Source organism: Anolis sagrei, chromosome X (assembly GCF_037176765.1).
Source record: "Anolis sagrei isolate rAnoSag1 chromosome X, rAnoSag1.mat, whole genome shotgun sequence".
Taxonomy (NCBI): Eukaryota; Metazoa; Chordata; class Lepidosauria; order Squamata; family Dactyloidae; genus Anolis; species Anolis sagrei.
In genome coordinates this window covers 57,600,865-57,628,466 of record NC_090034.1, presented here as the reverse complement: position 1 = coordinate 57,628,466, position 27,602 = coordinate 57,600,865, and the positions used below count along the sequence as shown (strand labels likewise).

The 27,602-nt window shown below is 46.8% G+C and overlaps 2 protein-coding genes across 3 annotated transcripts in view; both read right to left on the bottom strand.

The window, feature by feature from the left end:
* Nucleotides 1–4,172: 4,172 nt before the first annotated feature.
* LOC132780285 (uncharacterized) lies at nt 4,173–13,364 on the bottom strand. The gene is made up of 3 exons (XM_060783901.2): nt 13,249–13,364; nt 5,459–5,934; nt 4,173–4,424 (listed from the first exon to the last, which is right to left on the bottom strand). Exons 2-3 carry the CDS (start codon nt 5,932–5,934, stop codon nt 4,283–4,285), a joined length of 618 nt encoding a protein of 205 aa, XP_060639884.2. The 5' UTR covers nt 13,249–13,364; the 3' UTR covers nt 4,173–4,282.
* A 1,749-nt stretch (nt 13,365–15,113) lies between these two features.
* Nucleotides 15,114–27,602, bottom strand: part of ISYNA1 (inositol-3-phosphate synthase 1) — a 33,978-nt gene continuing 21,489 nt past the window's right edge. For both annotated transcript variants that reach the window (XM_060784898.2, XM_060784897.2), the window contains exons 6-11: nt 26,654–26,803; nt 26,295–26,510; nt 22,194–22,358; nt 20,369–20,482; nt 19,513–19,730; nt 15,114–15,456 (exon numbers count right to left, since the gene is read on the bottom strand). In XM_060784898.2, the coding sequence (XP_060640881.2) occupies nt 15,276–15,456; nt 19,513–19,730; nt 20,369–20,482; nt 22,194–22,358; nt 26,295–26,510; nt 26,654–26,803 (1,044 nt within the window). In that variant the 3' untranslated portion in view covers nt 15,114–15,275. The remainder of the gene's footprint in view (nt 15,457–19,512; nt 19,731–20,368; nt 20,483–22,193; nt 22,359–26,294; nt 26,511–26,653; nt 26,804–27,602) is intronic.

The window sequence follows — 27,602 nt, the reverse complement described above, 5'->3', positions numbered from 1 at the left end:
ACGATTTTTGTTCCTGGGTTATCAATGTCATTTCCTAGTTGGTCCTATCATAACAAACATGGAGAAAGACCACCTCCATTATAGGCTAGAAGCATTTTAAATCAATGAAAACTAAAACTATTGTGCCTTCAGGTCGGCCATAGCTTTTGTATATAGCAGGGGTCCTCAAACTTTTTAAACCGGGGGCCAGTTTACTGTCCCTCAGACCGATGGAGGGACGGACTATAGTTTTTTTAAAAAAAAATCAATTAAAAAATTCCTATGCACATTGCCCATATCTGATTTTGCTGTGTGGAAGGGCCCTTAGAGGGGGTTCTTTCTCGCCCTCTTTAGGCAGTAATTCCAGGAGCAGAGACTGGGGAATCTTCCTATTTCTAGTCTGAACAAAATCTGTCTACCAGTATTAAAAAAAACTCTAAAATTATAACTGTAAATAAAGAACAACACTCAAACAAAGGGGAACTCCAGACAAGGAACAATCAGGGCCAGCTAATCACCTCTCAACAAAGGATTCTCCCTAAAAACTGTCAGGCTATGAAATGGTAATCAAGGTGGCCAATTGAAACATTCATACCTACCTCCAACAGACAAGAGTTCTTTCTCCCACCCTGGATCTTCCACAATTTTCTTTTTCTTTTTTTTAAATAGATTTTTATTGTGTATTTTACATGTGTACACACAGACAACGGGTGTAAAGGGGATGTGGGAAATGGGTTAGGAAGGGGAGTGTTGGAGAGGGAGGGGGGGAGATGAAAACATAGAATCTTCCACAATTTTCCTGGTTAAAGATTTTCCTCCGACATGAAGTCCAGTCGTGTCTGACTCTGGGGTGTAGTGCTCATCTGCATTTCTAAGTCGAAGAGCTGGCGTTGTCCGTAGACACCTCCAAGGTAATGTGGCCGGCATGACTGCATGGAGCGCCAGGGCAGCCTCCCTTGGCTGGCTCATGCTGTCCATCGGGCCCCATGGACAGCGTGAGCCTGCCAAGGGAGGAGCAGGCCCGCGCAGCCTACTTACGAGTAGACCACGCGGAGCAGCCTCCCTTGGCTGGCTCACGCTGTCTATCAGGCCCCATGGACAGCGTGAGCCTGCCAAGGGAGGAGCAGGCCCACGCGGCCGACTTACGAGTAAAGCACTTCGCGAGGTGCTTTACGCGCGAGTAGACCACGCGGAACAGCCTCCCTTGGCTGGCTCACGCTGTCCATCGGGCCTGACGGATAGCGTGAGCCAGCCAACGGAGGGGCACTGTGTGTGGGGGGTGCGCTCCTCCTCCGCGGGCCGTATCGGGGCCCTTGGCGGGCCGGAAGTGGCCCGCGGGCCGTAGTTTGGGGACCCCTGGTATATAGCATAGCACTTAAAGCAGTGTCAAAACTGCATTCATTCAACAGTGTAGATACATGTTCTTGAATGCCTGGAAAGGGAAAGGCTATGACTACTCAAAGCAGTGTCGAAAGAAGTAAGCAAATTGCCTCCAAATCTATTATAATAAACTTTTACGGCTCGCCATAAAGAGACCCTATTGAAATCCCAATAGAGTAGTCCCATGAGATTGACCTCTCTTCCTCCTGATGGAGAGCGAGGGTGCCCCCTGCAGGGCAAAACAACTTTCTGCAAATCTGGTCTCCTCCTTTGATTAGTAAAAACTTTTTTAAAGTTCCTAAAAATCAGTGAATGGCCAAAACATTCTGAAATTTGGTAGACTTGAAGTCATAAATATTGCCTACAAGTTCCTTCCCTCATTCCGATAGCCATAAAATGATGGCAAAACGAGCCTCGAGCCCGATAGAGAAGGCTGGTTTGATTGACTACAGCACCTTCATGCCATTTTTTCCCCTTGTCAGCCAATCACATGGCTTTCTGCAAATCTGGTCTCCTTTGATTTGTAAAACATTGTTAAAAATTCCTAAAAATTAGCGGATGATTGAAATATTCTGAAATTTGGACGGCTTGAAGTCATCAACGTTGCCTACAAGTGTGCCAAGTTTCATACTGATAGCCAAAAAAATGACAGAGAAACAAGCACTCCCCCTGAAGTCGCAGGTCCGCAGTTTGGGGGTCCTCCTGGATTCTTCACTTACGTTTGAGGCTCAGGCGTCGGTGGTGGCCGGGAGGGCCTTTGCACAACTAAGACTCGTGCGCCAACTGCGACCATACCTCGGGAAGGCGGATCTGGCCAAAGTGGTCCACGCCTTAGTCACCTCTAGACTGGATTACTGCAATGCACTCTACGTGGGGCTGCCCTTGAAAACGGCCCGGAAATTTCAGATGATCCAACGGGCGGCAGTCAGGTTGTTAACTGGGGCTCCTTACAGGGAGCGGTCAACCCTCCTGTTCAGGGAGCTCCACTGGCTGCCATTCATTTACCGGACCCAATTCAAGGTGCAGGTTCTTACCTACAAAGCCCTGAACGGTTTGAGACCTGCCTACCTGCGTGACCGCATCTCCATATACGAACCCACACGATCCCTTCGATCATCCAGAGAGGCCCTGCTCTCGATCCCACCAGCATCGCAGGCACGTTTGGTGGGGACGAGAGAGAGGGCCTTTTCGGTAGTGGCCCCTCGACTCTGGAACTCACTCCCTAAAGACATCAGACAAGCCCCAACTCTGGCAGTCTTCAGGAGGAGCTTGAAGACGTGGCTGTTCCAGTGTGCCTTCCTGGAATAATGATATCATAGCACTTTTTCCTCCAAAGCATTTACATTTCTTTAGGTCTGCTCGTATGCCCTTCCACAAACACCGGTATCACCTTTCATCCATGTCCCAACATTATTTCCAATTTTAATTTTACATTTAGCCTTCCCACTGTTTTTTAATTGTGTGCTGTCTTATTGATAATGTTGTATATTTTATTGTCTATTTTTTTATTTTAATTACTTTGTATTGTTGTTTTGTTGCTTGTATTGTTGTATTTGGGCTTGGCCTCATGTAATCTGCACCGAGTCCCTTGGGGAGATGGTAGCGGGGTACAAATAAAGTGTTATTATTATTATTATTATTATTATTATTATTATTATTATTAGAGGGGGGGTGATGTGATTGACAATGACATCTGAATGCTGATTTCTTTTTTCCTTGTCAGCGAATGACATGGCTTTCTACAAAGATGGTCTCCTCCTTTGATTTGTAAAAACTTTTAAAATTTTCCTAAAAATCAGTGGATGACCAAAATATTCTGAAATTTGGAAGGCTTGAAGCCATAAACTTTTCCTACATGTGTACCAAATTTCATCCCGATAGCTGCAAAATTACAGAGAAACAAGCCTCAAGCCCAATAGAGGGGGCTAATGTGATTGACAACGGCACCTGCATGCTGTTTTTTTTCCTTGTCAGCCAATCACATGGCTTTCAGCTGCAAAGGTGGTCTCCTCCTTTGATTTGTAAAAACTTTTTTAAATTTTCTAAAAATCAGTGGATGACCAAAACATTCTGAAACTTGGCAGACTTAAAGTTGTCAATGTTGCCTACGGGTGTACCAAGTTGCATCCTGACAGCTGTAAAAATGATGGAGAAACAAGCCTCTGAATTTTTTCCATTGCTGCTAATGGAACAAATCTTAATGAAATAATTATGAAGATTCAGATTACGGAACAGGACCCCTCTGAATCTTTACAAAATAAAGCGGGCTGGGGTGGGGAGAGGCAATCAGGATCTCTAAAATGATCAAGGGTCTGGAGAACAAGCCCTATGAGGAGCGGCTTAGGGAACTGGGCATGTTTAGCCTGAAGAAGAGAAGGCTGAGAGGAGATATGATAGCCATGTATAAATATGTGAGAGGAAGCCACAGGGAGGAGGGAGCAAGCTTGTTTTCTGCTTCTTTGGAGACTAGGACGCGGAACAATGGCTTCAAACTACAAGAGAGGAGATTCCATCTGAACATTAGGAAGAACTTCCTGACTGTGAGAGCCGTTCAGCAGTGGAACTCTCTGCCCCGGAGTGTGGTGGAGGCTCCTTCTTTGGAAGCTTTTAAGCAGAGGCTGGATGGCCATTTGTCAGGGGTGATTTGAATGCAATATTCCTGCTTCTTGGCAGGGGGTTGGACTGGATGGCCCATGAGGTCTCTTCCAACTCTTTGATTCTATGATTCTATGATTCTATGATTCTAAAGTGAATTACTAATTGGATTTCAGCTGCTTTGCACACTTCTATTCTCTCCATTGCAAGCAGAAAAGGTCACTAAAGAAACGGATTTAATACATCCATAAAAATCCAGAAGACAGCAAGTAGTGGGGAAAGGGGTTGGGTGGCCCATAGGGGCTGCTGGAAAAGGTCCTTTTCCCATTCAGTGATCTGGACGGACGTAGAGGGGTTCCTGATGGACCCCAGGGGCCTGCGGCGGGATGTAGTTGTAATAGACACCCTGGGCGTTGGCATAGATGGGTTGCTCTCCATGAGGTCCAGCAGCATACGGCACTTGGGGTGGCCTGAAGACCAGAAAGAGAAGAAGAATTGGAACAAGATTTGTTAATATTATAATTATATTATTATTGTTGTTATTGTTATTATTATTACTATTATTATTAGAATAATAATAATTGTGAAAAATCCATAGTATGGAGTTGAATCTACATGATGTTTATAAAATATCTGTGGGAATGGATCATAAAAGGAGTACATTAAAACTTTATCCACTAAAATAATCCATAAACCAATCAGACATGGGCATAATTGGCTCTTAGGAATTGTGGGAGCTGAAGTCCAAAAATACCTGGAGGGCCCAAATGTGCCCTCCAGTGATTGATGGATCCCTATCCTCTGTAACAGTGGTTCCTAACCTATTTTTGACCAGGGACCACTCCCCAACATTAGTACCAAAAGGGTTATAAATCAGTTTTTGGTAGAGGCGGCCCTAGGTAATTTTCAACGGTAAGCAAACAGTATTTTGGTGCCCCCCCCCCCAAACCAATCACTGATCTATATTTTCTGTTCGTCGTGGGAGTTCTGTGTGCCATATTTGGTTCAATTCCATCATTGGTGGAGTTCAGAATGCTCTTTGATTGTAGGTGAACTATACATCCCAGGAGCTACAACTCGCATATGTCAAGGTCTATTTTCCCCCAAGAGCACCTCAAGAGCGCCCCTGGGCAAAATCAACTATACTACGAATGCTTACTTTGCGTAATGGTTGAGCCGCCCCTGGTTTTTGGTCAACTTTAGATTCGGTTTGGTTATTTGGGGTGCTGTTTCAGAAAATTGCATTGGATAGGCAACATCAGCTTCAGTTTCTGATACAGAACATATGCCATCCAGCAGTCTCCATCTTCTCACCCACAGAAAACTGTATTTAATCATCTAGAGCCATGGACCTGGTGAGCCGCGGCCCACAGGTTGGGAACCACTGCTCTATATGATGTTAGAGAGAATATTCTACATTTCTGCCCCAGTAGATGCACCCCAGGCCCTACAACTCTGTCATCCCCTCTAGGGAGCCCTTGAGCCTCTTTATGAAGGACATCACCTGCTCTTGGAGGCTCCCCTGTCTCGCCGTGTTTCTCTGTCCATGAAGATGTTCTCATAGTCGGTCCTCGATCCCTGGTTGGCATAGCGGGACTGGGCCTCGGAGGCGTCGGAGGACCGCTTGCTGCTTCCCGCCACCGACGGGGCCTGCTTCCGGCTTCGGACAATCAAGTATCCCATGGCGAGGATGAGGATGGCGCCCATGATGGGCACCACGAAGGCCACGTAGACGATGTTGGCTGGTGGGCCCCAGCAGGAGCGGCCGTAGAAGTCGGTCACGTTGAGGAGGCGCCTGTCAGGGGCAACGCACTGGCAGCCCAGCTCCGGTGGGCATCGAAGGCAGTCGCGGAAGATGCGGGACATCCGCAGGCACTCGCAAGGGCCCGTGTCATTGCCCTGCTGGGACGGGGGGCACTCGGAGGCAGAGGGAAGGACCAAGAGGCCCAAGGCCAACAGCAGTTGCAACAGGAGACCCATCTGCAGAGACACAATGGACTGAGAAAGGCTCAGAGGGACCCCAAGACCCTTTCTCGGACCCAGAGACATCCTCTCAATCACTGTTCAACATCTTTATTAATGACTTGGATGCAAGTTTAGAGCAGTGGTTCCCAACCTTTTTTTGACCATGGACCACTTGACGAGGGACCACTCTTCAACATTAGTACCAAAGTGGTTACGAATCAATTTTTGGTCAACTTTTTGAGGTGTTGATTCAGAAAATTGCATTGAAAAAAAGCCAATGGGATTTTGGCCTGCATCAATAGGAGCATAGTGTCTAGATCTAGGGAAGTCATGCTACCCCTCTATTCTGCTTTGGTTAGACCACATCTGGAATATTGTGTCCAATTCTGGGCACCACAGTTCAAGAGAGATATTGACAAGCTGGAATGTGTCCAGAGGAGGGCGACTAAAATGATCAAGGGTCTGGAGAACAAGCCCTATGAGGAGCGGCTTAAGGAGCTGGGCATGTTTAGCCTGAAGAAGAGAAGGCTGAGAGGAGATATGATAGCCATGTATCAATATGTGAGAGGAAGCCACAGGGAGGAGGGAGCAAGCTTGTTTTCTGCTTCCTTGGAGACTAGGACGCGGAACAATGGCTTCAAACTACAAGAGAGGAGATTCCATCTGAACATGAGGAAGAACTTCCTGACTGTGAGAGCCGTTCAGCAGTGAAACTCTCTGCCCCGGAGTGTGGTGGAGGCTCCTTCTTTGGAAGCGTTTAAACAGAGGCTGGATGGCCATCTGTCAGGGGTGATTTGAATGCAATGTTCCTGCTTCTTGGCGGGGGGTTGGACTGGATGGCCCATGAGGTCTCTATCCAACTCTTTGATTCTATGATTCTATGAATAGGCCACATCACCTCTAGTTTCTGATACAGAACATATGCCAACCAGTAGTCACCAATTTCTCACCCAAAGAAAAACATATTTAATAAGCCTCAGCACTACAAGAGGGTTTTGCGAGATCGGTCACTCTTGTTGCAATGGTGTAGCAACGGTGAGGCCACGAAGATATTTTAGTTCTTTCAGACCACCGGTGGTCCATGGGCCACAGGTTGGAAACCACTGGTTTAGAAGGCATGCTGATCAAGCTTGTAGATGGGACCAAATTAGGAGGGAGAGTTAATCCTCCAGAGGACAGGATCAGAATGCAAAATTACCTCGACAGATAAGAGAGAGAATATTGGCCAAAACTAACAAAATGAATTTCAACAAGATCAGAAGTAAGAGACAACACTTAGGCAGAAAAAAAAATGAAATGCAAAGATACAGGATGAGTGACGCCTATCTCGACAACAGAGATAAACAACAACAACAATAACATCATAATAATAATAATAATAATAATAATAATAATAATAATAATAATAGAACTGCAAAGACTCTGGCACAAACCAGTAAAGGTGGTCCCAGTGGTGATCGTCACACGGTGCAGTGCCTAAAGACCTTGGTCTGCACTTAAACACAATCAGCGCTGACAAAATTACCATCTGCCAGCTGCAGAAGGCCGCCTTATTGGGATCTGCACGCATTATTCGCCGATACATCACGCAGTCCTAGACACTTGGGAAGTGTCCGACGTTTGATCCAATTCAACAGCCAGTAGAGTGTCTGCTGTGGATTCACCTTGTTGTATTTCTAATAATAATAATAATTACGGCCCAGTTTACCTGTCCGAATGGATTTTCCCCTATGAACCATCAAGGTTGTTAAGATCTTCTGGAGGGGCCTGCTCTCGGTCCCACCACCCTCGCAATCGCGCCTGGTGGGGACGAGGGACAGGGCCTTCTCGGTGGTGGCCCCTCGGCTCTGGAACTCCCTCCCATTGGAGATTAGAACTGTCCCTTCTCTCCTGACCTTTAGAAAGCTGGTGAAAACCTGGCTCTGGAATCTGGCATTTGATGAGTGAGTCAATAACTCTGGACCACACGGACGGATGGTGATGAATTGTGATTTCATTCTGACGACTTGGCCTTATGTAATTATATGATTGTATTTTAATGTGTTTTTATATTAGTGTATTATGGGATGTGATGTTTTAAACTATTGTGTATGAATCCTCTGTTGTGAACCAGCCTGAGTCCCTCGTCAGAGGTGAGAAGACCGGTATATTAAAGTTCTAAATAAATAAAATAATAATAATAATAATAATAATAATAATAATAATAATAAAGCTTTATTGCTATCCTATCCTGCCCTATCTTCCCAATGGGGACTCAAGATGGTTCACAACATACAGCGGCTAACATTCAATGGCGTAAAATTCAACATGAAAAAGATCTTGCCGTCTTCATGGAGAGCAAGCTGAACCTGAGCCAAGAGTGTGATGCAGCAGCTCAAAAAGCCAATGGGATTTTGGGCTGCATCAAAACGTGTCCAGATCGAGGGAAGTCATGGTGCCTTTGTGTTCTGCTTTGGTTAGACTTCTTTACCTGGAATACTGTATCCGATTCTGGGCACCACAGTTCAAAAGAGATATTGATAAGCTGGAAGGTGTCCAGAGGAGGGCAACTAAAATTCAAAGGTCTGGAGAGCATGAATCCCTATGAGAAACATATTAAAGAATTGGGTATGTTTAGCTTCGGAAGAAAAGGTTGAGAGGAGACTTTTTTTCGTATCAGGAGCGAGTTGAGAAACTGCAAGTCACTGCTGGTGTGAGAGAATTGGCCGTCTACAAGGACGCTGCCCAGGGGACACCCAGATGTTTTGATGTTTTACCATCCTTGTAGGAGGCTTCTCTCATGTCTCCGCATGGGAAGCTGGAGCTGACACAAGGAGCTCGCCTGCATTCTCCCCAGATTCGAACCTCTAACCTGTTGGTCTTCAGTCTTGCCGGCACTAGGGTTTAACCCAGTGCACCACTGGGGGCTCCTGAGAGGAGGCATGATAGCCATGTATAAATATGTGAAAGGGTGTCATAAGGAAGAAGGAGTAGGCTTTTTTTAATGCTGTCCTTGAAAGTAGAACTAGGAGCAATGGGTTCAAATGACAAGAAAGGAGATTCCACCTGATTATTAGGAAGAACTTCTTGACTGTAAGAATCATAGAATCAAAGAGTTGGAAGAGACCTCATGGGCCATCCAGTCCAACCCCCTGCCAAGAAGCAGGAATATTGCATTCAAATCACCCCTGACAGATGGCCATCCAGCCTCTGTTTAAAAAGCTTCCAAAGAAGGATCCTCCACCTCACTCCAGGGCAGAGAGTTCCACTGCTGAACGGCTCTCACAGTCAGGAAGTTCTTCCTCATGTTCAGATGGAATCTCCTCTCTTGTAGTTTGAAGCCATTGTTCCACGTCCTAGTCTCCAAGAGCTGTTCAGCAGTGGAACCTTCTGCCTTGTAATGTGGTAGAAGCTCCTTCCTCAAAAACCTTTAAACAGAGGCTGGATGGCCATCTGTTCAGGGATATTTTGTGCTCTCCTGCATGGCAGAAGGGGGTTGGACTAGATGGCCCATGTGATCTCTTCCAACTCTATTGTTCTATGACTAGCTGTCCCCTGCCAGGCATTGCTGTGGCCCAGTCTGGTTATCTGCAAAATAAAGTAAATATTTCTAATATATGTATTTCTTTATGCTTGTGGGTAAACAGTATTTCTTGCTGTTTCTTTGTCAGTGTTGATGTGGAGAGTGTCTGGTTTGTCTACTCTGGAACATGCAACGTATAATTGTGCTTCTTTAGGGGTCCCTTTCAAATCTATGATACTATATCTGTGTGTGTGTGTGAATCATATCTATCTATCTATATCTATGGCTGGATGGCTCTTTGTCAGGAGGGCTTTGATTACGTTTTCTTGCCCTGGTGAAGGGAGTTGGACTTAGTAGCCTTAAGTATTTTCTGTTGGTCATGGGGGTTCTGTGTGGGAAGTTTGCCCCAATTCTGTCGTTCGTGGGTTCAGAATGCTCTTTGATTGTTGGTGAACTATAAATCCAAGGAACTACAACTCCCAAATGTCAAGGTTAATTTCCCCCAAACTCCATCTGTGGTCATGTTTGGGCATATGGAATAGTCATGCCAAGTTTGGTCCAGATCCATCACTGCTTGAATCCACAGTGATCTCTGGATGTAGGTGAACTACAACTCCCAAATGCCCACCAAAACCTTCTATTGTTTTCTTTTGGTCATGGGAACCCTGTGTGCCAAGTTTAGTTCAATTCCATCATTGGTGAAGTTCAGAATGCTCTTTGATTGTAGTTGAACTATAAATCCCAGCAACTACAACTCCCAAATAACATTTTTTTAAAAAAGTGATGGTCACTCCTTGGGTTAGTAGGTGACTTGTGGCCAAATTTGGCAGCAATTCGTCCAGTGGTTTTTGAGTTATGTTAATCCCACAAACGAACATTACATTTTTATTTCTATAGACAAGCTGTCTCCTGCCACGCATTACTGTGGCCCACATAGGGGTTCTGTTTGGGAGGTTTGGCCCAATTCTCTCGTTGGTGGGGTTCAGAATGCTCTTTGATTGTAGGTGAACTATAAATCCCAGCAACTACAACTCAAAAATGTGAAGGTCTATTTTCCCCAAACTCCACCAGTGTTTACATTTGGGCATAATGAGTATTCATGTAGAGTTTGGTCCAGATCCATCATTGTTTGAGTCCTCAGTGCTCCCTGTATGTAGGTGAACTACAACTCAAAAACTCAAGGTCAATGCCCACCAAACCCTTCCAGTATTTTCTATTGATGATGGGAGAACTGTGTGCCAAGTTTGGTTCAATTCAATTGTTGGTGGAGTTTGGAATGCTTTTGATTGTAGGTGAACTATAAATCCTAGCAGCTGCAATTCCCAGATGTCAAGTTCTATTTTCCCCAAACTCCACCAGTGTTCATATTTGGGCATATTGAATATTTGTGCCAAGTTTGGTCCATATCCATCACAGAGCGCACCGTGCTCTCTGGATGTAGGTGAACTACAACTCCAAAACTCAAGGTCAATGCCCACAAAACCCTTCCAGTATTTTCTGTTGGTCACGGGAGAACTGTGTGCCAAGTTTGGATCAATTCCATCTTTGGTGGGGTTCAGAATGCTCTTTGATTGTAGGTGAACTATAAATCCCAGCAACTACAACTCCCAAATGACAAAATCAATTTTTTGAGTGAAGGACAAAGATTGGATTGTTAGGTGTCTTGTGTCCAAATTTGGTGTCAATTCGTTCAGTGGTTTTTGAGTTATGTTAATCCCACAAATGAACATTACATTTTTATTTATATAGACTAGCTGTACCCGCCACACGTTGCTGGGGCCAACCTTCCCTCTTTCTCTCCTTCTTTCCCTCCTTCCTTCACTCCCTCTTTGCTTCTCTTCTTCCTTCCTTCCCCCTTTTTCTTTTCTTCTGCTATCTCTCTTTTCTTCCTTCTCTCTTTCCTTCTTTCCTTCCCTCCCTCTTTCTCTACATCTCCCCCCTTCCTTCGCTCCCTCTTTCCTTCCTTCTTTTCCTTTTTTCTTTCCTTCTTTCCTTCCTTCCTTCTCTAACTATCCTTCCTCCCCCCTTTTTCTTTCCCTCCCTCTTTCTCTCCTTTCTTCCTTCTCTACCTCTTTCCTTCCTTCCTTCTCTCTTTGCTTCCCTGCTTCCTTCTCCCTTTCCTTCTTTCTTTCCCTCCCTTTCTTTTCTTTTCTTTTCCTTTCTTTCTTTCTTTCTTTTCTCCCCTTCCCTTCCTCTTTCTTCCCTTTTTTCTGTATTGTCCTTTAGCTTTTGGGGGCACTTTAAGTCCCTTCTGCTGTGTTTTTCAGTGTTTTTTTGTGTGAAGGACATACATTGGGTTGTTGGGTGTCTTTTGTCCAAATTTGGCTGCAATTCGTCCAGTGGTTTTTGAGTTATGTTAATCCCACAAACGAACATTACATTTTTATTTCTATAGACTAGCTGTACCCGCCACACGTTGCTGGGGCCAACCTTCCCTCTTTCTCTCCTTCTTTCCCTCCTTCCTTCACTCCCTCTTTTCTTCTCTTCTTCCTTCCTTCACTATCTCTTTCCTTCCTTTCCCCTTTTTCTTTTTCTTCTGCTATCTCTCTTTCCTTCTTTCCTTCCCTCCCTCTCTCTCTACATCTTCCCCCTTCCTACAGTGGGTTGTTAGGTGTCTTGTGTCCAAATTTGGTGTCAATTCCTCCAGTGGTTTTTGAGTTCTGTTAATCCCACAAACGAACATTACATTTTTATTTCTATAGATGATCTGCAAAGGGCTGAGAAAGCCTCGGCGCAACCCAAAGACCCCTTCTTGGACCCACAGGAATCCTTCTCAATTACCTATTTTTGAACCCCACAACTTTGCAGACCCAAGAGACCAAACTGAAGGATCTCTCATTCATGTGCATTGCCACGAAATCGAAGTCAATTCTGCAGGACCAGAAAGCTCAAGGAAGTAGGGATGCAGAGTTAGAGCAGGATCATGAGCTCCAGAAAGCAGAGCAGAAGCTAAGCGTTTCCAGCTATTAAGGCTGCAATTAAGGACTGATGCCATCTAACGGAGGAGATCTAATTGGAGATCTAAGAGGACCAACAGATATGAGTGCTTGGCAAAAGTGGCATAAATAGCTGAAGGCTGGAGCTGGCAGTTTGCTGGAAGCAACGTTATGGAACCACTACATCCCGAATCTCTGTCGGTGAACTCTTTGATGGTTTGAGTTGGTGAGATTGCTTGGTTTTAACTCTGCCCTATTCTTATGCTTTACCCTTGTTGTACTGTTTGCTGTGTATACCTACGGACTGTCTTTTGACTACGAGACAGCGAGTGGCTGCATTAACAGGGATTCTGTGTACAATTTGAGCTGACTGTAAGAAGGCAACTTGGAGGACGGGGTCTCTCATTCATGGCAATTCGGCAGCAAAGAAAAGTGGGAGGCTCTTTTTTGGGAGACCTGAGCCGACCGTAAGGGGGATGACTTGTAAGGTCTCTCATTCCTGGGGTCACTATATATCCAAGTGAATTGGGCAGCGAAGGGGAAAGGCTGTCGGAAAAGAGGAAGACCCCATTCCAGATTGATTCAACCACAAAACCAGAGCTGTTCATCAAAGACCAATTTACGGGTCGCTCTGAATTAACCATTTTGTGGTGTTCCAAACTGACCCAGGCCTGGCATTCCCTCTCTCCAAAACAGCAGAGGACCCCCATCTTGGTCCCGGAGCTCATGGATGCTGGTGATCATAACAAAACAGGAACCAAGATCTATAAATGACCCAGTGGCAAGTTTCGAGGCCTCTTTGACTACTAAGTAGACCTTCCACACACACCTTTCAGCTCTGTCCAGATTCTTGAATCCTTCCAAAGTTTGGAGGCCGTAATTACACCCTACCTTTCACTTTGAGGATCCTCAGCCGCTAGTTTTAGCCACTCTCCGTCCTGTCAAGGGAGGCTCCTGGCATCGCTTCCACCGGGCGGAGAAAGGGGAAGATGTGGTTCCCTCTTTCGTCCCAGAAAGGGTGGAGGGGGAAGTGGAGGAGAGAGTCGCTTTGGGGCAAGACCCAGTTGCTCAACCTCCCAGGCCAGCTGCCATCAAGCGCCTCCCTTTGTGACCACAGGTTTTGGTTTCGGGGCACAAAACACAGCCTGGAGGTCAGGCTGGATGGCGGCAAGGCAAAGCAGGGCAGAAGCTAGGCAAAGTGGAACCCAGCACACAAAAGAGGATGGAGCCAGAGCTGAAGAGAGGGAGTTGGGATGGAATCTGGAGACAGGAACAAAAGGGGGCGGAGCCAGGATGGAACCTGGAGACAGAAAGGGGCGGAGCTGGGAACAAAAGGGGGTGGAGTCAGGATAGAACCTGGAGATAGTATGGGGCGGAGCTGGGATCAAAGGGAGGAGGGGTCAGGATGGATCCTGGACATAGAATGGGGAGGAGCTGGGATCAAAAGGGGGTGGGGTCAGGATGGATCCTGGAGATAAAATGGGGCGGAGCTGGGATCAAAAGGGGGTGTGGTCAGGATGGATCCTGGAGATTGAATGGGGCGGAGCTGGGATCAAAAGGGGGTGTGGTCAGGATGGATCCTGGAGATTGAATGGGGCGGAGCTGGGATCAAAAGGGGGTGGGGTCAGGATGGATCCTGGAGATTGAATGGGGCGGAGCTGGGATCAAAAGGGGGTGTGGTCAGGATGGATCCTAGAGACAGAACGGGGCGGAGCTAGGATCAAAAGGGGGTGTGGTCAGGATGGATCCTGGAGATTGAATGGGGCGGAGCTGGGATCAAAAGGGGGTGGGGTCAGGATGGATCCTGGAGATTGAATGGGGCGGAGCTGGGATCAAAAGGGGGTGTGGTCAGGATGGATCCTGGAGATAGAATGGGATGGAGCTGGGATCAAAAAGGGGTGTGGTCAGGATGGATCCTAGAGACAGAACGGGGCGGAGCTGGGATCAAAAGGGGGTGTGGTCAGGATGGATCCTAGAGATAGAATGGGATGGAGCTGGGATCAAAAAGGGGTGTGGTCAGGATGGATCCTAGAGACAGAACGGGGCGGAGCTGGGATCAAAAGGGGGTGTGGTCAGGATGGATCCTGGAGATTGAATGGGGCGGAGCTGGGATCAAAAGGGGGTGGGGTCAGGATGGATCCTGGAGATTGAATGGGGCGGAGCTGGGATCAAAAGGGGGTGTGGTCAGGATGGATCCTGGAGATAGAATGGGATGGAGCTGGGATCAAAAAGGGGTGTGGTCAGGATGGATCCTAGAGACAGAACGGGGCGGAGCTGGGATCAAAAGGGAGTGTGGTCAGGATGGATCCTGGAGATAGAATGGGGCAGAGCTGGGATCAAAAGGGGTGGGGCCAGGAACAAAAGGGGTGGAGCTAAGGTGAAAACTGGAAACAAAAGGGGCAGAGTCAGGAGAAAACGGTTGAAGCTAAGATGGAACCTGAAACAAAAGGTGTGGAATCAGACTCAAAAGGGGGTGGGGTCAGGATGGAACCTCTAGATAAAAGGGGTGGAGCCAGGAGCAAAAGGGGTGGGGCCACAGGTGGGACCTGGGGATCCAGTGACACTGCACATCAAGAGGCATTTCCACAAATAAGCCCACCTGGTCCCACTTCATCTAAGAAACTGAATGTCCGGGATGTTGAAATCACCATTTCTCCCTACATCAGAAACCAAACCTGAGTCTCCAGGCGGGTTCAAGACGGGAAGATCCTTGTGCCGTCGTCGTTGTGCAGAAAGACACAAAAAGCCAAGGAGGGTTCATCTGAACTCTTTGTTTTATTTCTATTTCATTTTATCCAACGAAACATTCACAGTTTTCACGGAGAAAGAAGGAGCGCTGCCACCGAAGATGCCTGGCTCAAACGAAAACAAAACAAGGGAGGGAAGGGGACGCACAGTCCAAAGTAGGGGGGCGGTGTCTAGTTTTGCAAGCCGAGATGGGGCTCCGGGTGGCCATTGCTTTCCGGGGGGCACACAAAGCCATTGAGGCGCGGCGGGGGCGATTGCTTGGGGCTCTGAACACGCTTGGCGCAGCCCCACGGCTGTTGGGTCTTGTATTCTAGCTGCATGTGGTTCTGGGGAGGGAGGCCCACGCAGGCCCTGCCCAAGAGAGAGAAAGAGGCAAGCCATCAGTCACATCATTGAAAACGAACACATAGCCTGCCACTTCCCATTTCCAAAAGAGCTCCTTAATTATTTCTTAAAATACAATTTTATTTGGTTATGCTAAGCAAGCTTGATTAGCACTGAGTAACCATGAAGTTGTAAAGTCAATCAGTAGCCTAGTTGTTGTGCCTGGAGGGACCCTCTGTTTGGAAGGTGTTCACTGGCATTTGGTTGTTTGCTGTCTGGAATTCCCCTGTTTGTTTGTTTGTTTATTTACTTATTTATTTTATTTGTATACCGCCTTTCAAGGCGGTTTCCAACAAATCAGTATACATAAAACATAATAGATAAAAAACATTAACAGTATAAAACATCACAAAGACAATAAAAGCAACATCATCAGCGTCTCATTATTCTCAAGCATTATCCAATTCCATTGTCAGGTCATTCGATTTCCTATATTAGCTACTCTGTGTTTGTAAACGCTTGCTCAAATAGCCACGTTTTAACTTGCCTCTGAAACGTCAGGAGGGAGGGAGCAGATCTGATCTCCCTAGGGAGGGCGTTCCATAGCCGAGGGGCCACCACTGAGAAGGTCCTGTCTCTCGTCCCCGCCAAACGTGCTTGTGACCAAGGCGGGACCGAGAGCAGGGCCTCCCCGGATGATCTTAAAGTCCTCAGTGGTTCGTAAGCAGAGATAAGTTCGGATAGGTAAGTTGGGCCAGAACCGTTTAGGGCTTTATAGGCCAAAGCCAGCACTTTGAATTGGGCCCAGTAGCCAACTGGCAGTCAGTGGAGCTGGCGCAACAAGGGGGTTGTATGCTCCCTGAGCGCCACTCCTGTTAACAACCTGGCTGCCGATCGTTGGACTAGTTGAAGCTTCCGGACCGTCTTCATATGCAACCCCATGTACAGATTGTAGAGAGCGTTTTCCAAAGCCAACATCGACACCGAAATACAACACCGCCTGAGCTCTGTGAGTGCAGCATTTTCCCGAATGAAGCAGAGAGTGTTTGAGGACCGGGACATCCGTAGGGATACCAAGGTGCTTGTCTATAAAGCTATTGTCCTCCCAACCCTGCTATACGCTTGCGAAACATGGACTGTCTACACACGTCACATGCAACTCCTGGAATGATTCCATCAGCGCTGCCTCCGGAAAATCCTGCAAATATCTTGGGAAGACAAACGGACAAACGTCAGCGTACTGGAAGAAGCAAAGACCACCAGCATTGAAGCGATGGTCCTCTGCCATCAACTCTGCTGGACCGGCCACGTTGTCCGGATGCCTGACCACCGTCTCCCAAAGCAGTTGCTCTACTCTGAACTCAAGAATGGAAAACGGAATGTTGGAAGACAGGAAAAGAGATTTAAAGATGGGCTCAAAGCCAACCTTAAAATCTCTGGCATAGACACTGAGAACTGGGAAGCCCTGGCCTTTGACCGCTCCAGCTGGAGGTCAGCTGTGACCAGCAGTGCTGCAGAATTCGAGGAGGCACGAGTGGAGGATGAAAGAGAGAAACGTGCCAGGAGGAAGGCGCGTCAAGCCAACCCCAACCGGGACCGCCTTTCACCTGGAAACCAATGCCTTCACTGTGGGAGAACATGCGGGTCAAGAATAGGGCTCCACAGCCACCTACGGATCTACAAAAATAGTCATCAAGACCATCCTACTCGTCCAACGAGGGATCGCAAAGTAAGTAAGAGAGCGTTGCAGTAGTCTATACAGAGCGTGGACTACCGTGGCCAAGTCAGACTTCCCAAGGTACGGGCGCAGCTGGCGCACAAGTTTTAACTGTGCGAATGCTCCCCTGGTCACCACCGAGACCTGGGCTTCCAGGCTCAGCGATGAGTCCAGGATCACACCCAAGCTGCGAACCTGCATCTTCAGGGGGAGTGTGACCCTATCCAACACAGGCTGTAACCCTATGCCCTGTTCGGCCTTACGACTGACCAGGAGTACCTCTGTCTTGTCTGGATTCAATTTCAATTTGTTTGCCCTCATCCAGACTGTCACAGCGGCCAAGCACCGGTTCAGAACCTGGACAGCCTCCTTAGTAGCGGGTGGGAAGGAGTGGCAAAGTTGGACATCATCTGCGTACAGATGACACCGCACCCCGAAACTCTGGATGATCTCCCCCAACGGCTTCATGTATATGTTGAACAACATGGGAGACAGTATTGATCCCTGAGGAACCCCACAAGACAAAGGATGTGGGGTTGAACAGGTGTCTCCCAATAATACCTGTGTGCGCCCCTCCAGAAAGGACCGGAGCCACTGTAAAACAGTGCCCCCCAGGCCCATTCCGGCGTTTCTGAACAATGTTCCTTTTTTACTGCCTTGATTCTGGCATTTTATCTTAACAACGGTTGTCATGACCTCCCTTCCTGGAGTGGTGGGCAATCATGAAAGTAGGCCATACCTTGGCCTGTTGTTCTCTTGAAGCAAGGGAGAGGGTTTCCATGGAAACAGGGCTGTGAAGGAGAGGGCCAAAGTGAGGGATATGAGGCGAGAGGGAAAACAACTGTCAGGTGGAACTTTGCTTGTAACTGTACGGTATACTTTGAGAAATACAGCTCTTCCAGTCTGTCCGTGAGGTAATTTCTTCTCTAGAAAACTGCAGATCAGGACAATGGTAAACAGATTTTGTTCATTTTCATGGTTTCCTCCTTCAACAAATGCTACGTTCAGGGAACCTCTAACCCAGCGTTTCTCAACTTGGGGGTTGGGACCCCTGAGGGGGTCGTGAGGGGGTGTCAGAGGGGTCACCAAAGACCATCAGAAAATACAGTATTTTATGTTGGTCATGGGGGTTCTGTATGGAAAGCTTGGTTCAATTCTATCGTTGGTGGTGTTCAGAATGCTCTTTCATTATAGGTGAACTATAAATCTCAGCAACCACAACTCCCAAATACCACGGTCTATTTTCCCCAAATTCCACCAGTGCTCACATTTTGGACATATTGAGTATTCCTGTCAAGTTTGGTCCAGATCCATCATTGTTGAGTCCATAGTGCTCTCTGGATGTAGGTGAACTATAACTCCAAAACCCAAGGTCAATGCCCATCAAACCCTTCCAGTATTTTCTATTGGTCATGGGAATTCTGTGTGTCAAAGAAAGAAAGGAACTCCAGACAACAAACAACCAAGTGCCAGTGAACACCACCCAAACAAAGGATGCCTCCAGGCAGGAACACTGATGGACTTCGCAACTGCAAGGCAATTCAATGCTGTATTGTCGAAAGCTTTCATGGCCGGAATCACTGGGTTGTTGTGAGTTTTCCAAGCTGTATGGCCATGTTCCAAAAGCATTATCTCCTGACGTTTCGCCTGCATCTATGGTAGGCATCCTCAGAGGTTGTGAGGTCTGTTGGAAACTAGGAAATTTGAGTTTATATATCTGTGGGATGTCCAGGGTGGGAGAAAGAACTCTTGTCTGTTGGAGGTAGGTGTGGATGTTTTAATTGGCCACCTTGATTAGCATTTAATGACATAGAAGTTTAAAGGTTCTTACTGCCTGGGGGAATCCTTTGTTGGGAGATGATTAGTTGGTCCTGATGGTTTCAACTCAATGCTATTCAAGCTGGCTAATTGCAACTATTACAAACTCCATCTCCTCATGCGGGGACATGAGAGAAGCCTCCCACAAGGATGATAAAAACATCAAATCATCCAAACTTCCCCTGGGCAACGTCCTTGCAGACGGCCAATTCTCTCACACCAGAAGCGACTTGCAGTTTCTCAAGTCGCTCCTGACACGACAAAAAAAAACTTGCTTCAAACAGATAAGGGTTCTTTCTCACAGATATATATATATACACTCCACTTGCCTCATTTCCAACAGACTTCTGAACAAACCTCTAAAGATGCCAGCCACAGGTGCAGGTGAAACATCAAGAGAGAATACTACTGTAATATGGCCCTACAACCCGAAAAACACACAGCAAGCCACCCCTATAATTGTTATAATTTATCAACATAACCCATTAATGTTATATTAAAAGCAACAGCAGAGAAACAAAGGGCTCCGGAATGATGGCGGCACTGACCTGAGGAGGTTCTCGAGGGCAGCACGTTGTCGGAAGAGGGCGTTGACCACAGGTGCGCCTCTGGGGACAAGGGGAGCCTTGCAGAGGAAGCTGAGAAGCGAGAGGACGCTGTGGAGGGGCTGGGGGTCCCCCTCACCCTCAATGCCTACCCGGATGCGCTGGCACAGCTCCGCCAGCACCACCAGGTCCAGGATGATGGGGGCTGCCAGCAAGGAGTCCTGCACAGAGAAAGAGAGAAAGCATTTGGGGAGACATACTTCATCAGATTTACTAAATTCCACTGAGTCCTACACTTCGGAAGTGGTAACCCATTGTGTTCACCACATGAAGCTGAGTTCAAGTGTAGGGTAGAGCATTCTTTCCATGTCTAAAGCATTGGGAATGGCTATCTTTTCATACATTTCCAGAGCTGGTTGGGAAGTGGATTTTTGGGGAATGATCCAGATGCAGATGGGCAAAAGGGCCAATTCTGTAATGTGATGGCATTCGTTGTTCTCGGGTTTAAAATGATACGTTTACATAATTTGTGGAAATTCTCCTCTGAGGAAAAGGCTGGAGAGGGGGTGACCTCCAGTTGCTCCTTTAATGCCCCCCGAGTCCAAACCCATTCTGCCTTCTTGACCACGGATGATAGGATTTGCAGTCCTTGCTTTGGATCAGACTTCAACCGAACTCTGCAACTCCTACAAATGACCAACCCGGACTAAACTTGGCACAGAGCAGCCCTCTGTCCAACTAAATATCCTGGAGAGGTTTTGGGGGAATATGCTTACGACCATTCTAGTGATCACAAAGTCTAGTAGCATTTTGGTGGGGAAGCGGGTGAGCAAGAACCACACATCTCCACGACACACACCTCACAAACGTTGTGGATGACGATGGTGTTGGTGCCGCCCAGGGCAATCTCAGAGGTGTACTCGTCTAGCGCCCGCTTGCTGTCGCCAACGTAGGGCACGTACTTGATCACCACCTGTCCGGGAAGAGGTAATCTTCTATATAAATAAAAATGTAATGTTCGTTTGTGCTATTCACAGAACTCAGAAACCACTGGGGCAATTGACACCAAATTTGGACACTGTGTCCCTAACAACCCAATGTATGTTCTCCACTCAAAAAAACGATAACAAAAAGCAGAAAGGACTTCTAAACTGCATGTCCACAAAGGAGAAACTGCATGTCTACCGAGACCCATGGCCACACCCCCTCCTCCTCGTGGGGAAACAGCCGGCCATTAAAGCCAGGCACACGTGCACGGCCACACAAACACACACAAGCGAGTGGAGTGGAGGTGGAGGCTTGCCAAATGCAGCCCCTTCTCTTTCCCTCCTATGTCAGGAGAGCAGTCTCCTCCTCCTTTCCCTGTTGGAAAGTGCCAGCAGCATAGAATCATAGAATCATAGAATCAAAGAGTTGGAAGAGACCTCATGGGCCATCCAGTCCAACCCCCTGCCAAGAAGCAGGAATATTGCATTCAAATCACCCCTGACAGATGGCCATCCAGCCTCTGCTTAAAAGCTTCCAAAGAAGGAGCCTCCACCACACTCCGGGACAGAGAGTTCCACTGCTGAACGGCTCTCACAGTCAGGAAGTTCTTCCTAATGTTCAGATGGAATCTCCTCTCTTGTAGTTTGAAGCCATTGTTCCGCGTCCTAGTCTCCAAGGAAGCAGAAAACAAGCTTGCTCCCTCCTCCCTGTGGCTTCCTCTCACATATTTATACATGGCTATCATGTATGTCCGGAGTGCTCCACGCAAGGAAGTGCTCCACGGAGTGCAACGGAGTGCTCCACGCAAGGAAGAAGGGGAGGAGGAGGAGGAGGAGGGGGAGGGGGAGGAGGCAAGGAAGGTCCACGGTGCTTGAATGAAGGACCTTCCTTCTCTCCCTCCCTTCCCTTCTTTCCTCCCTTACCTTTCTTTCCTTTTCTTCTTTCCTTCTCCTTCCTTTCCTTCTTTCCCTCCTTCCCTTCCTTCCTGTCCTTCCTTTTTCCTTTCCTTCTTCCCTCCCTCCCTTTCCTCTTTCTTTCCCTTTCTTCATTTCCTTCCCCTTCATTTCCTTCCCTCCCTCCTTTCTTCAACCCTCTCCTTTCTTTCCCTCCTTCCTTCCTCCTTCCTTCCTTCTCCTCCCTCCCTCCCTGTCCCTCCTTCTTTTTTTCCTTCCTTCCCTTCTTTCCCTCCCTCCCTTCCTTTTTCCTTCCTTCCTTCCTGTCCCTCCCTCCTTCCTTCTTCCTTTCCTTCTTTTCTATGTAAAATATAAATACAATATTAAATGGAAGGGACAGTCAAGAATTAACGAGAGAAGGAGGGAAAGAGGGAAGGAAGGAAGGAGGGAAGGGAAAGAAGGAAAAAGAAAGATAGAGAAGCAAGGAAGGAGAGAAGGAAATAAAAAAGTGAAAGGAAAAAGAGAGGGAAGGAAGGAGAGAAGGAACGAAAGATAGGGAAGGAGGGAAGGATGTAACCAAAGAGCAAAGAAAGGGAGGAAAGAAACAGGTAGAGATGGAAGAAAGATGAGAGATAGGGAAAGAAAAAGAGGAAAGGAAGGAAAGAGGGAAGGGAGGAGAGAAAGAGGGAGGGAAGCTTGGCCACAGCAATGCGTGGCGGGTACAGCTAGTCATAAATAAATCTTAATAATAAGAGCAGCTGGATGCATTTGGGTGAACCCTGCCGGCCGCTTCTCCCTACTCACGCAGTGGTCGGGCCGCTCGCCCGGGCCGTAGAGCACCGGGTTCAGGTCCACCATGTCGTCCACCACGTTAGACTTGGAGACCTCCTTGGAGCGGAACTGGGCCGGGGCCGAGAGATTGCGCCCGTCATTGTTGCCCAAGTGGTTGTAGCTCACGATCGAGACTGGCTGGAAGGAGGAAGCATGGTCTAGATCAGACATGGAAAAACTCCGGCCCTCTCACAAACCACTATTCTGACAATGGGATATATGAAAGCAAAACAGGAAATATACCAGATAATGAGTTGAAATACCATGTAAGTGCAGCTGCTGTATTGAATTCAGAGACAGTGGTCAGTCTTTTATTTTAGCAAGTCATTTTAATATTTTAATTAATTCATTTATTTTATTTATATTCCACCCTTCGCACCCTAAAGGGAACTCAGGGTGGATCACACAACACAAATAATAATAATAATAATAATAATAATAATAATAATAATAATAATCTTTATTTATACCCCGCCACCATCTCCCCAATGAGGACTCGAAGCGGCTTACATGGGGCCAAGCCTGGACAACATATTACATCGAAATAAAACCAAAACATGAACAACAAGCAACATCATCAAAATTACATAAAAAAACATATAATACAATAACAAAATAACATTACAATAAACACAGTCGCAGTAACAGTGGGCGAGCCACATGGACAAGATAAAATGTTTAAAAACTCTAATGAGATAAAAATAGGTTATTTGCAGGGAGCTCATAAAGACACACCAGGTTGTGAAACTAAACTTCCCATTTGGGGGGCGTATACTCCAGTGACAGAAGCGTTGAGGGGAGCAATAGTGTCGTGTTGTGCACCTACTCGCCAAAGGCGCAGCGGAAGAGCCAGGTTTTAAGGTTCTTTTTAAACGTTTGGCCTGAAAAACCTACAACAACCCAGTGATTCCAGCCATGGAAGCCTTCGCCAATACAAAGGAAAGGATACTTGTTCAGGCCTTGGTGGTGGGGGATTGTTGTTGTTGTGTTGTTCATTCGTTCAGTCGTCTCTGACTCTTCGTGACCTCATGGACCAGCCCACGCCAGAGCTCCCTGTCGGCCGTCACCACCCCCAGCTCCTTCAAGGTCAGTCCAGTCACTTCAAGGATGCCATCCATCCATCTTGCCCTTGGTCGGCCCCTCTTCCTTTTGCCTTCCACTTTCCCCAGCATAATTGTCTTCTCTAGGCTTTGCTGTCTCCTCATGATGTGGCCAAAGTACTTCAACTTTGTCTCTAGTATCCTTCCCTCCAATGAGCAGTCGGGCTTTATTTCCTGGAGGATGGACTGGTTGGATCTTCTCGCAGTCCAAGGCACTCTCAGCACTTTCCTCCAGCACCACAGCTCAAAAGCATCTCTCTTCCTTCGCTCAGCCTTCCCTAAGGTCCAGCTCTCACATCCGTAGGTGACTACAGGGAATACCATGGCTTTGACTAGGCGGATCTTTGTTGCCAGTCTGATGTCTCTACTCTTTACTATTTTATCGAGACTGGACATTGTTCTCCTCCCAAGAAGTAAGCGTCTTCTGATTTCCTGGCCACAGTCTGCATCTGCAGTCATCTTTGCGCCTAGAAATACAAAGTCTGTCACGGCCTCCACATTTTCTCCCTCTATTTTCCACTTGTCAATCATTCTTGTTGCCATAATCTTGGTTTTTTTTATGTTTAGCTGCAACCCGGCTTTTGCACTTTATTCTTTCACCTTGATTAGAAGGCTCCTCTGCTCCTCCTCGCTTTCGGCCATCAGAGTGGTGTCATCTGCATATCTGAGGTTGTTAATGTTTCTTCCAGCAATTTTCACCCCAGCTTTGCATTCATCCAGCCCCGCACATCGCATGATGTGTTCTGCATACAAATTAAAAAGGTTGGGTGAGAGTATGCAGCCTTGCCGTACGCCTTTCCCAATCTTGAACCAGTCTGTTGTTCCGTGGTCAGTTCTTACTGTTGCTACTTGGTCCTTGTACAGATTCCTCAGGAGAGAGACAAGGTGGCTTGGGATGCCCATCCCACCAAGAACTTGCCACACTTTATTATGATCCACACAGTCAAAGGCTTTAGAATAGTCAATGAAGCAGAAGTAGATGTTTTTCTGAAACTCCCTGCCTTTCTCCATTATCCAGCGGATATTGGCAATCTGGTCTCTCGTTCCTCTGCCTTTTCTAAACCCAGCTTGAACATCTGGCAACTCTCGCTCCATGTATTGCTGGAGTCTTCCTTGCAGGATCTTGAGCATTACCTTACTGGCATGAGAAATAAGGGCCACTGTATGGAAGTTTGAGCAGTCTTTCGCATTTCCCTTTTTTGGTATGGGGATATAAATTGATTTTTTCCAGTCTGATGGCCATTCTTGTGTTTTCCATATTTGCTGGCATATGGCATGCATCACCTTGACAGCATCATCTTTTAAGATTTTAAACAGTTCAGCTGGGATCCCGTCGTCTCCTGCTGCCTTGTTGTTAGCCATGCTTCTTAAGGCCCATTCAACCTCACTCCTCAGGATGTCTGGTTCTAATTCATTCACCACACCGTCAAAACTATCCTCGATATTAATATCCTTCCTATACAGATCTTCTATACAGGTGGGGGATTATGTGTTTGTAAAATGTTCATTGTTTCATGTTCTGTTTACACTGTGAACTGTTAATGTATGTAAATAAAAAAAATTAAAAAGATAAAAAAGATATGGTTCCTCAATTTAACAGCTGAGTTACCCATGTGTCAATCAATCAATGATTTATTACAGTCTTTGACCAGCACAGTATAAAATGGGGCACAGGTGCCCAAGGAAGGGAATCGCAGTTCCCAAGTAGGTCAGATAAAAAGCAGATTAAAAACATGTTATAAAAGAGACAGATTAAAAAGCAGACTAAACTTACAGTTTAAAGTGCATGTATGAATCTAAAATGGGGCGGCGGCTAATAACAAATATCAGACAACTGGGAAGCTCTAAAAAGGGATGAGAGGGGAGCATTTACAGCATTTCAGTTATTAGAAATCATTCTAACTATATTCCCAGCAAGAAGTTGCCGGGTGGAGTCGGTCATCAGCCGTCTAATGTTAATTGCTGCTGCACAGAACTTGGCAACACTGTAGGTTGTCGCAGAGTAAGAGTCCGAGAGCAACAGGAGGATGTAATATCTTTCAGTGTGCCCTGGATGTCTTAAAAGCCATGGAGTGATGAAATTAGCTCTAATGTCTCTATAGAATACACATTGGAGGAGCACATGTTCAGTTGTTTCAATGTAGCCAGACTCACACGGGCAAAGTCTCTCCTGGGCAGGGGTCTTCCGGTACCTCTCCTCCAGTACTGCCGATGGAAGGGCATGGCATCTTGCCAAAGTGAAAGCTCTTCGGTGTTTAGGCACTTCCAGGTTTGCTAAGTAAGCCCTGGGAGCGGTGAGATATCTGTTATCTTTGCTAATGGTGAATGCTGGAGAGCAGGCTAAGTCTGATTGTCGCTCTATATCCAGGATCCGTTGTCTAATAAGAGCCTTGGCTTGGTCCCATCCTATACCTAGCAGTTGTCCTTGAGAGAAGCCTAGAGTTGTGATTTTGATTGCCACTGCCTTATTCCATGTCGACTGAAATTCAACTCTCATGTGTCATTACATTAATGCTTGTGAATATCACTTGTTCAGAGGGTTGACTTCCAACAAGGTCATGCTTTTCTTGACTAGTGGTTTTCAAAAGGTGGTCTCCACATGTTCATGGAGACTCACATTTGCCAAAGAGATGTGACATCATTTTTACCTTTTCAATAAGGTTATGGTACAGTTATTTCCAATAGGTTAGGAATTTCCAATAGAACTGAACTCAATGGTAACAGTTAAAGTGGCCGGCTTTTGTGCCGCAGTGCTTGTTTGTTGGAAAAAATTGACATCATAAACTTACGGGAATTTTTACCTGTTTTTAATTGCTTTTTGGATTATCTTGTTATTGATATTGCTTGTTTGGGTCTATTTGCTTTGTCTGATCTGTTGATCGTAATACATTTCAATGTTTGGACCGAAACCTGTAGTAAATTTCGTCGCCCTGCCTAGAGCAAAAACTTGGCGATGGTGAAGGGACTCACTGACCTTGATCCCCGAACTGACGAGGAAATCCACCAGCACAGACTTGAGCTTCGTCTGCCCGGATTTGAAGTCGTCGCCGGCGATGAAGACTTGGCGCTGGACGGCGAGTTCAATGGCGCCGGGCACAAAGGTGTTTTGGGGAGACCCATTGATGTAGGGACAACCTTCCAAAATGCTGGCCACGGCAAAGAGGGTGGAAGGAGAGACCTCCAGGCCGGACTGGAAGGAAGAGAAAAGACAGCGGAGACTCAGAAATAATCAGAAGGGACCTTAGAGGCCATCTAGTCCGGCTTAGTGACTAAGACCTTCCCTCTAATGTTCTACTCCCTCTGATGTTTAACCCCTCAAACACATACACACACCTCAATGGCTCTCAAGAGGTTTTCGGCCGTGTCATTCAACCCAGTCCGGACTTCACAGAAACGTTCAGTGTTGGCTGTCCAGAGGACGATGACCTTGTCCACCCCACTAGCGTTCCTGAAGTCACGGATGTCACGGCGGATTCGGGCAACCTGCAAGGCAGGAAGGTGGTTTTGAACAGCAGGCAAATAATATGAAATAAGAGGCCGAACAATAATAAATAACACTTTATTTATATTCCACCCAAAGGGACGCAGGGCGGATCACAGCACACATATGCGGCAAACATTCAATGCCATTTGGACAGACAGGAAGGAGGTATGTTGTGTCAACGTCCAGCTTTCGGTGCCTTAGAGGTTGTGCTCAAATCCAGCCACAGGGGGGTGCTGTTGCTCCATCCTCTATGACGAAGAGCCATCAGGACTTCATCCTTCCTTCTGGTCGCTGACCATTTTCTGATCTTTTTTTTTTTATGGTGTCGTAAAATATCTCCGCCGCTTTTTAGCGGTACCTAGTTACTTACAGGTCTCCACTGTTTTCAAACTGCTTAGGTAAACAGTGAGCTGGGCTGACAATCAGGTGCTCACGCCGATCCGGGCTTCGAACTGGCAACCTTTCGGTTGGTAGATCTCATTGCTGCTGCTGGTGATTTACCAGCTGTGCTATAGCCCGGTCACGAGGATGTGTCCACAAATGCCCCCCAAAAGCAAAAAAAGAGCGCTCACCATCCACTTTCCCCAGCATAATTGTCTTCTCTAGGCTTTGCTGTCTCCTCATGATGTGGCCAAAGTACTTCAACTTTGTCTCTAGTATCCTTCCCTCCAATGAGCAGTCGGGCTTTATTTCCTGGAGGATGGACTGGTTGGATCTTCTCGCAGTCCAAGGCACTCTCAGAACTTTCCTCCAACACCACAGTTCAAAAGCATCTATCTTCCTTCGCTCAGCCTTCCC

Excerpts from the sequence above, each read along its gene's own strand:
- LOC132780285 (XM_060783901.2), bottom strand. The coding sequence starts at position 5,934 with ATGGGTCTCCTGTTGCAACTGCTGTTGGCCTTGGGCCTCTTGGTCCTT. Across the intron at positions 4,425-5,458 it reads AGGGGAGCCTCCAAGAGCAG|GCCACCCCAAGTGCCGTATG; the intron begins GTGATGTCCTTC and ends TCTGGTCTTCAG.